Below are 10,866 nucleotides of genomic sequence, written 5' to 3'. Positions count from 1 at the left end.
CACATGCTTACAAAAGTAGTAGAAAGCAATTAAAAAAAAAAAAGAAAAAAAGATATGGAGGATGATTAGGTACTTGTCACGTGCATTTGGGTAGATGGGGCACGTTCTATCCTCCCTTCGTTCCTTTATATAGTCTTCACATGTAATTGGAGATAGACACATAACTGTGCATTCAAGAAGAGATCAGAGAGAGAGAGAGAGAGAGAGAGAGAGAGAGAGAGAGAGAGAGTTAGGAAATGGGAGAGATGAAGGGACCAGTAGAAATGGGAGAAGAGATGAAGGGACCAGTGGTGGTGACCGGAGCAGCTGGTTTCATCGGTTCGTGGCTGGTCATGAGGCTTCTTGAGAAGGGTTACACTGTCAGGGCCACCGTAAGAGACCCCAGTTCGGTTCTTCCTCCTCTTTCTCTTGTTTTTTTTCTTTTGCCCTTCTACTTTCTATCCATGTGTTTTACTTTCCTGGGATCAATATACGATTGTCCAATAAATGGTGATTTGCTATCTATTAGCCACATGTGTCCACTCCCACCTTGGGTGTATTTAGATAGGGATGGCCGAGCGATGAAAATAGATGGCTATAATAATCTGATAAGTGTGATCTTTGAAAGATAGTCCATCCATTAAGAGGCCCACTAGATAGAGAGTCCCGATCGACTTATTACCCTGCCACCTGCAGTTCAATGCAGAGAGAAAAATCTGACATATTCCCATTCTTCCTGCTCTACCATATCATCCGCCTGCTTGCGTACGACCCCTCGTTGACGGGAGCAGTATCTTCTCTTGCAAAGTTGCAAGTAATTCGATACGCTGGCACATTGTGATGGTTGATATGCAGGCACTCAAAACTTAAAAAATAAATTGTCCAAATATTGGGACCTACCATCGATAGGATATTAATTGAAATTTAGATAGATTGGATGATTCCAAACTTCGATCCACGGTCATTTTGTTTGTTGAAATTGGACCGTTGATTACTTTTTTACTACAAACATCCACTAAATGTGCACCAATCGTCCAGTTAGAGAATAGAAACGGTGTAATTTTTTGTTCACAATCCATATAAAATATGGACCACGATTTGGACGGTCTAATGTGAGTTATTTTTCTTCAATCTCTATAATTTCTTAGTACCTGACTTCAACCTCTACCATAGTTTCAATGTTTTCATCGTCTTGCTTTTAGTTTTGGCCTTCGGACTCGAGCTGGGAAGTTGGGATCAGCTGTTACCATGTGGGCCCACCTTGATTTTTTTTGCATATCCACGTCGATCCATCTGTTTTACCAGCTCATTTTAGGATAAGATCCCAAAAATTAAGCAATACAAATCTCAAGTGGACGGTGTGGACATAACACAAACATTTTTAATAGTGACAATTTTTTTTAATAGTCATTCACCGCTGCAAACAGTGGTGAATGACTATTAAAAAAAATATATTGGTATTGTTTTTTTTGTTTTTTTTAATGTTTTTTATGATATTAAAACATATTTTTTTAACAGTCACTCACCACTGCAAATAGCGACAATTGTTTTTTATGTTTTTTTTTAAAAAAAAAAAAAATTCTTTTTAAAGGTTGCGTTTGGTTGCAGTATAAATATCATGATATTTCATGATAAACAAGACTAATTTGGTGCAACAAACACACCCTAATGTAAATTAGAGGGACTGAGCTTTACATTCTTTGGACTTGATATCTAAAAGACCATTTATTCCAGTACTAAAGTTGTGTGACGTGAGTTTTGCAGCTAATATCAGCAAGACCAAGCATTTGTTGGATTTACCTGATGCCGCCACTCGACTCACTATTTGGAAGGCGGACCTTGATGATGAAGGAAGCTTTGACCAAGCGATCGACGGGTGCACCGCTGTTTTCCATGTCGCCACCCCAATGGATTTCGAATCCACCGATCCTGAGGTGACTATTCCTACAAAATCTCCACACATATCTTACCAGTTACTCAAGTTAGAATAAATCCATGGGTCGGGCAAGGCTAGAGACCCAACTTACAGATATGTTCAGCACATGGCTCCAGCTCAATCCCGGTTTTAGAAATCTTTTTCCTTATTTTGGGCCTATAGAACTTGCCATGCCTAATTCAAGGCCCGAAAAAGAATCAGGCACAGCTCGAGCTTGAATAGGCCCAGTCCTAACCTTTGGCACTGATAGCCACATTAGCCATCAGTAGAAGACTTAGGTTGAAGTGTCTCTAATCTCTGTTGTATCCATTCAGAATGAAGTTATAAAGCCCACAATAAATGGAGTCCTAAACATAATGAGATCTTGCAAGGAGGCCACATCGGTTAAGCGCGTCTTCTTCACGTCCTCCGCAGGGACGGTCAATGTAGAAGAGCAGCAGAAGCCAGAGTACACTGAAAGCAGCTGGAGTGACATCGATTTCTGCCGAAGAGTGAAGATGACTGGCTGGGTTAGTATATGAACATGAATTCCAGTTCCCTGATTTACAATTAATTACGCTTGCTGGTGTAATCACTTCATTTTTTGCTGCTCAGATGTACTTTGTCTCCAAATCACTAGCGGAGAAAGCTGCATGGGATTTTGCCAAAGAGAACAGCATAGACTTCATTAGCGTCATACCGACCCTTGTGGTGGGGCCCTTCATCATGCCCAGCATGCCCCCCAGCATGATCACCGCCCTGGCATTAATCACAGGTATTTTGCTGGGGATGGAACCCATTACCATGCAGACTTAGAACACTACAGCTGCATTTGATTACAAAAAGCAGTGTACATAAATCATTGCTGCTAGGCTCAAGGGTGCCATGGTCATTTTCATCAATGAGTATTGCTAAAGACTTAACTGCATTTATCATCAGATTCATGGCAGTCATGTTCAACATCCAGGCCACTCATTGAGCAGACCACACTAAGATGGGCAATCCTAACCTTCATGATTGGAACAGGGCCTGAAATGAGTGGTTGTCCAACCGAACTGATTTTGGGACCTCGGACCTTACATGATGTGGCTTGCATGACTAGTGTGGATCTTGTACAACTGCCATGTCCCCATGGAGGACCTAACCAAATAACAAAGTTGGAAAATCATGAATTTAAGAAGAAAAACTCCAAACACCACATTTGCTAATTAATGAATTTATAATTTCATGAAGATAACCAATTTATGTACTTCCAAATTCCTTTACTGACTAATTTCATGCATCCAAGCAGGCCGTAAGTTTCTGCTTAAAAGGGTTTTTTTTTTTTTTTTTCTGTTCTTGAAAATGATTGTGGTGGGCAGGAACTGAATCTCATTACTCAATTTTAAAGCAAATCCAACTGGTTCACCTGGATGACCTATGCATGGCTCATATCTTCCTCATGGAGCATCCAGAAGCTGAGGGCAGATACATCTGCTCTTCTCATGACACCACCATCATTGAACTTGCAAAAAAGCTCAAGGAAAGATACCCGGAATACACCATCCCTACTCAGTATGTATCCCTTCATCAACTCTTACCTTTTACATGCTTGTTTATTACATTTCAAACACAGTTCAAATGGGTTTGTCAATGGACCACGCTGGCCCACGAGGTACTTGACCTAACCCATCACAAGATGGTTCTCGGTTCGTTTTCAGGCCAATCCAGCAGGGTGCGTGCTTGATTTTCAGGCCTCAAAATTAAATGTCTGGCCCATCTCAAGAAACAAAATTTCAATGGAAGCTCGCCAGAGCTTGGAATCTGCAACATGTTTATGGCTGTAATGGGCCACACTCAGGTCTAATACCAGAGGCAATCGATAGATATTTACTAGTGCAAAACCAATGTGCAGGTTCAAAGGTGTTGACGCCACAATCAAGCCCGTCAGATTCTCTTCGAAGAAACTGACTGATCTGGGCTTCAAATTCCAGTATACCATGGAGGATATGTACGATGGGGCCATCCAATCATGCCGAGAGAAAAAGCTGATACCACTTAAAAAAGAAGAGAAGCCATTCGTCAGTGAGATATTAAATGACATCGAAAAACATGTTCCAATTGCTACCGCTTAAATTGTTAGCATTGTGTCATGTGTGTTGTAGTGTTTGTCTCCTTTCAGAAGCTTGATGAAATAAAGATGTCTGGATTTAATATCTGGAAGTAAATGGTGCTCTATGCCTCTTCGTATGCATTTATCTTTTATAAACTGTCAAGGGCTGTAAATGGCAGCTTGAATTGCCATTGATTAGCCCCAACATATTTCGGGCCAACTTGGTCCTAAGCATAGTTCAGAACCTTGGTGACTCGACTCAAAACGCAGCCCAAGTCAAGTCTATGAGATTTTGATGCAGGGAAGGACGTGAGGTCAAGCACCGTCTTCCTCAAGAGGATAACTATTCCGAATCCACGGAACTTCTCTAGACTCCTCACGGAGACTTCTTGAATTCACAAGGAAAGAAAGCAGAAAATAGAAATAAATTCTAATAAACCCAAAATTGATTAATGAATAAATAAAAACGAGTTCACAACCCTTTAAATAGAGGTACCAAGCAATGGGAAAGAAATCAGAATCAAACTACAACTAAAACTCCTAGAATTCGCGACTTACTATAAATAGTAAACTTACTATTTATAAATGGTTGTGATGTCTACTAGTGCGCAAGGTTTTCGGCCAAAAATAGTGTCCTATTTGGTTTTACCAAGCTGTTCTCCTAATTTTTCTAAGCTCTTTTCACGTTGGACGCAACTCCTAAAGCCCAACGGATGAAGAGTTATAATCAAACTAAAACTTACTATTTATAGTAAAAACGAAATTAAAATAGGGAAAGGACCGTCGATCTGGCGGTATTTTGCAAATTCGGCTTGGGCAACCCAGCATAGCGGGGTTGGTTGGCTAAAGTAGCTCGTTCTACCCCAAAATCATATATTTTACGTCAGATAACTCATTCCGGATTGCGAGATACGCCCGATTTAAGGTCCGATGGTCTGGATCACTTCTGTCGTCGACCGGGCCTTTTCTGATCCATCTTGGCCATGTAACTGTCCGCGACCCGCTCTACATCAGATTTCAAGCCGATTCACTTGAGACTCACTGGCAACTTGACTCGAATGAGACTCATCTAGACTCACCAAGTTGGCTCACTGACTCGGTTGACCTGATGTGACTCCTAACAACTCAAAACATGTCACTTTGTGATTTCTTTTCATGAATAAAAAATAAAATTGAAGAGTGAAATTCGAATCCCTGCCCTTTTTTGCAAGCAATGCCACTTCATTTATAATAATGGAAATAAAAGGAATAAATGATCTAAAATTCTAACAGTAATCATCATAACTGAGAAAAGGAAACATGCAATGGAGCGGGCCATCACTACAACCATGGAGTATGGAATTCAATTACTACTTAGGTTGGATCCGGCGAGGGATGAGACCTCCTGATCTTGCATGGTCACACCCAATCGATCAATGAAGATCACTAGTCCGAAGAACCAAGAAGTTTCTCAGATTAGGGATTTGAGAATTTGGGGATTTAGGGTTTAGATCGGTTCTCAAGATTTTGATCGAAGAAGAATTAGCCAAAACTGAAAAATAGACGGAAGAAAGTTATTACCTTGAGGAAGTTAGAGGGGCACAAGAAGAAATTAGAAGAAGAAGATCAAGGGGAGAGAAGAAGTACCATTAGAGAGAAAAGAGGAAGGAGGCAACCAAAGGGTTTGCTTTTCATTAATCAATAGTTGACATTCGTGTTTAGGGCTTTACCCCACTTAAATAAGCAAATAAAGACATAAAATTACTAAAATACCCCTAGGATAAGCAAATAAAGATATAAGATTACTAAAAGACCCCTAACTAAGTCAAAAAAACGTGCAAATAACATAAGTATGGGAAAGTTTGGGCGCTCGGTCTTCTTTCTCCAATCTTCCTTCACATGTGTCTTCCCTAAGTAGGGTCTTCTATATGTCCAATCACATGTGAAAGGTCTTCAGCTCCTCAATATTCGCCTATCCACAAGGACAGCACTTTTGGTTGGCGCTTTCTTCGTTGGTACACCTTGAATGCACCTGTGTCCGCATCAATTCCCCTCGGGTGAGAAAAACTCAACCCCGACGAGTTGAAACTTTTGTAGCGCTCAAGTAGATCTGGATCAATACCTTGCAATGCGTCGCCCGACAGCCACGTAGATTCAGACGATGGTTTGTTTTTCCACCTGACAAGATACCTTTGGAAACCCCCATCTCTCGTGGATACTATCTCGTCATCCAAGATTTCCTCAATTGCTTCTTTATGGGTAATGGGTGGGGTAGCAAACTCAGAAAAAGCCCATGAAAGGGACGATGTATCAACAATGGAAGTATGGGCACGGACTAGATCTTCCACATTAAAAGTTGGATTAATGCTCATTTCAGATGGAAGGTCAACCCGATACGCGTTGGACCCAACCTTTTGTAATATCTTGAATGGTCCAGTACTACGCGCTTGTAATTTCTTTGCTGATCCTTGAGAGAATCGCTCTGGCCTTATTCGCACCATTACATAGTCTCCTTCTTAAAATTCTTGCACTCTACGATGAGAATCAGTTGAAACTTTATAATCATCATTGCTCTTATTTAACCGCTGTTTAATATGCGTATGCAAATCATGAATATGGCGTGCGAATGCATCGGCTGACTCAGAAGACCTTTGGGTAACAGACATAGGTAAGAGATCTATGGGCATTCTAGGTTTATAACCACTTACAATTTCAAAAGGACTCAACCCTGTAGATCTATTAACTGACCCATTATAAGCAAGTTCAGCAGTTGGTAAAATTAGGTCCCAAGTCTTAACATGTTCACCCACTAGACAACGTAGAAGATTTCCAAGGCTACGGTTTACCACTTCAGTTTGACCATCTGTTTGTGGGTGGTAAGCAGTAGAAAATTGCAAACGAGTTCCCATAATGTGTCACGTGTCTTCCAAAAATAGCTAGTAAATCTAACATCACGATCGACACTATGGTTTTAGGTAATCCATGGAGATGCACCACACCATCAAAAAGATACGAGCAACATGAGACGCATCTGAAGCCTTCGAACATGGGAGGAAATGCGTCATTTTAGAAAAACGGTCCACAACGACAAAAACAGAATCGTGCTTTTTATAGTCTTGGGAAGCCCGAGCACGAAGTCCATACTAATGTCCTGCCACGGAGTGTGGCACTAGCAATGGCGTGTACAGCCCGGTATTTTGTTTTCTTTGCTTTGCCGGCTTTCGACACCGCCCTAAAACTTTGGCTACGTCTCGCTTAAGGCTTGGCCAATAAACGATCTTCCACGAGGGCAATGGTCTTATCACGACCAAAATGGCCACTATCCCTCCCGAATGAAGCTCCCAGATGAGGAATTCACGAATGGACATACGGGAATACAAAGTCTGTCTCCTTGAAAAGAAAACCATCTTTAAGAACATATTCACCCATAATATGCTGGTCACTAGAGAGCGACGCGTAAGTACCTCCAAAATTAGGACATATGAGGTATTCATCTTTCAGTTGCTCAAATCCAACTACCTCTACACTCAAGGAGTTGAGTAACGCCACTCTCCTACTAAGGGCATCTACTGGTTTGTTTTCAACCCCGACCTTGTGTTTTAAAACAAACGAAGATTCCTGAAGAAACGCTACCCACTTGGCATGCCTTGGGTTGAGTTTCTTCTGAGAATGCAAATATCTCAAAGCCTCATGGTCAGAAAACAAAACAAATTCTTGCGGTAGGAGGTAGTGTCGCCAATGTCTCAGGGATTGCACTACCGCATAAAATTCTTTGTCGTAAGTGGAGTATTTTTGTTTTGCCTCATTCAGTTTCTCACTGAAATAGGCCATTGGGTGTCCTTCTTGACTCAACACTCCACCTATACCGACACCAGACGCATAGAACTCTACTACAATGACTTTAGAAAAGTCAGGTAGACTCGTGACAGGATCTTCCACATTCTTGCCCTTTATTTCTTTAAAAGACTTGAAGGCGGCTTTAGACCACATGAACTCTCCCTTTTTCATACACTCGGTAATGGGAGCCATGATCGTGCTAAAACCCCTAATGAACCGATGATAAAAAGTTGCTAGCCGTGAAAACTTCGCACCTCATGAATGTTCCTTGGTTCGGGCCACTCAACTATGGCCCTGACTTTAGGGTCTGCGCGCATCCCTTCAGATGACACTATAAATCCTAAGAACACAACTTGGTTAGACATGAATGCACATTTCTTAAGATTAGCGTACAACTTTTCCTTCCTAAGGACACTACAGACCTTCTTTAAATGTTCAAGGTGTGATTCCTTAGTGGTATTATAAATAAGAATATCGTCAAAGTACACCACTAGGAATTTTTCCATGAACGGCCTCAAAGTTTGTGTCATCACCCGCATGAAAGTACTGGGTGCATTAGTCAAGCCGAATGGCATGACCAACCACTCATATAGCCCATCTTTCGTCTTAAATGCCGTCTTCCACTCATCTCCTGGGCGTATACGAATTTGATGATATCCACTCTTGAGGTCTATCTTAGAGAATATAGTAGACCTGGCCATCATGTCAAGCATATCATCAAGTCTAGGTATAGGAAACCTGTACTTGACAGTAATTTTGTTTATGGCACGGCTGTCCACACACATTCGCCACGTGCCGTCTTTCTTTGGCGTCAACAATGCAGGCACGGCACACGGGCTCATACTCTCTTGGATGAAACCCTTTTGCAGAAGCTCATCAATTTGCTTCTTCAACTCTGCATGCTCCGTGAGGTTCATTCTGTAATGAGGAAGGTTCGGTAAAGTAGACCCTGGGACAAGATCAATGGCATGCTGTATGTCCCTCATAGGTGGCAACTCATTCGGTAAGTCTTCAGGAAATACATCACTGTATTCCTTCAGGACCGAGGTCACCTCACAAGGCAACTCTGATGGAACCTCAGGTGTAATTTCTCTAGCCACAAGGGCATACACCATAGAATCCTCCTTAGCCTCTTTTTCAAACTCTCTTGCGCTGATTATATGTAAAGACTTAGGTTTGGATTTTCCCATTTCTCTAGGCTCACTTGCCTTCTCATCCTTCTTCTTCCCCAGTGTATTCTCAGGTGGCATGGGATTAAGTTTGATCTTTTTACCATTATACATAAAAGTACACGCATTCGAACGGCCAAAGATCGTGACATCATTATCGAATAGCCACGGTCTACCTAGGATAACATGTCCCACATCCATAGGTAAAACATCACACCACAGGGACTCTTTGTATGACCCAAACTCGATGGGGACTAGACATTGCTGGGTGACAGGTAGGGATGTCTTGTCAACCCAAGAAACTTTATACGGGTCTGGATGAGGTGTGGATTTTAGTTTTAAGCGATCTAAGGTGCTAGTGGAAATCACATTCTGACAACTTCCACTGTCCACTATCACCTTACAATTCTTTTCACCACACTTGGCAATAGTGTAGAAGATAGTGTTTCGACGCCAGTCAGCACTACTTCTAGACTGAGCCAACACACGCCTGACTACTGCAAGCATTGCTTCTCCATCCATTTCTTCTTCATCAGTAAGTCCTCCTTCAAGGTGATACTCTTCAACTTCATAATCACCCCGGTCATCTCCACCCTCGTGGGACTCGCCTATAACTAAGGCTCTCTCACGGCTCTTCGTAGGACACTGATTAGACATGTGGCCAAGGTTGCCACACTCATAACACCTCACTTGGCTCATGTTACTAGGATCGGCACCAAGAACCCCTTTGCCCTTGTCCTCCCTAGGCCTAGGCGGAATGGTTGCCTGTGCCCTAGGTTGACTACCAATATTAGGTCTAGTTCCTTGGGAACTAGATCTAGCACTGGAGTCTCGGGACTTAAAACGACGAACGACAGGAGCCTTCAGATATTGCTCTAACTCCTGCACGACTTGATATGCTTCATCTAAGTCCGTTAAGGGCCGAGTAATAAGCTCGCGCTGAAGATCCGCACAAAGGCCCGTCTTAAAACGCGAGAGCGTTACTAGAGGGTCTTCTCGGATATCACATCGCATCACATACTCTTCAAATTTAGTAATGTAGTCAGCGGCAGGCATTGACCCTTGGCGTAAGGATTGCCATTGGTCAAGGAGCTTCTGACGATATGAGAGAGGAAGATACTTCTCCTTCAACTTCTCTTTCATCTCATACCAATGTGTGATAGGGGCTCTACCAACTCTCTCTATCCTACGCTCGGTGTTAGTCCAGAAGAGCTTGGCTTGACCCATAAGCTTCATCTTAGCAAATCGCATTTGACGGTTTTTCGACATGCCATACCACTCAAAGTAGTGGTCTATGTCAGCAACCCAATCAAGGAATGCCTTGGGATCCAAGCGTCCATCAAAACTTGGGGCCTCAACTCTCACACTCTTCATCGCACGCTCATCTGGATCATAACGGTCTTGATGACCACATGTGGCTCGTGCCTCTCGCACCACACCACGACCGTTACCACGATCTCTATCCTCACTACCACCACGTGTGACAGCACGTTCTTCAATGATTCCTTCCACTTGGGAGTGCGCATCTTCCCCTACAGCGGGGTTTTCCTTTTGGGACACCTCTAGTTGCTCCACCTTAGTCATGGTAGTGGTAATTTGGTTCTCAAGGCGGGCAAACTCACGCCTTTGGCCCGCTTCTAGGGCGGTTATCTTTTGTATCAATTGAGCAAGTTGCTCAGATAACTGCTCGTTATTCATGGTAGGTTGAAGTTCGAAACCTCTACCTCTTCTCGTGGGCATATAATGAAGACTTGAACCAAACTCTACCTAACTAGACTACTAGGTGTTATGACTGATGAATGCGATGAATGCAAAACTACTATGAACTGACACAATTAAGTTGAAACAAGAAACAACTCAAATCTGGAAATTTTCCAGATTAGGAACTTTCTAAA

The 10,866-nt window shown here is 42.4% G+C and overlaps 1 protein-coding gene across 1 annotated transcript; it reads left to right on the top strand.

Annotated features, from left to right (window-relative positions):
- Nucleotides 1–214: 214 nt before the first annotated feature.
- Nucleotides 215–4,089, top strand: LOC131235256 (dihydroflavonol 4-reductase-like). Its single transcript, XM_058232397.1, has 6 exons — nt 215–384; nt 1,744–1,913; nt 2,230–2,424; nt 2,510–2,669; nt 3,256–3,448; nt 3,789–4,089. Exons 1-6 carry the CDS (start codon nt 237–239, stop codon nt 4,006–4,008), a joined length of 1,086 nt encoding a protein of 361 aa, XP_058088380.1. The 5' UTR covers nt 215–236; the 3' UTR covers nt 4,009–4,089.
- The last annotated feature ends 6,777 nt before the right edge of the window (nt 4,090–10,866 follow it).

The sequence above is a fragment of the Magnolia sinica genome, chromosome 19 (genome assembly GCF_029962835.1).
Source record: "Magnolia sinica isolate HGM2019 chromosome 19, MsV1, whole genome shotgun sequence".
Lineage (NCBI taxonomy): Eukaryota > Viridiplantae > Streptophyta > Magnoliopsida > Magnoliales > Magnoliaceae > Magnolia > Magnolia sinica.
This window is presented reverse-complemented; position numbering and strand designations above follow the sequence as displayed.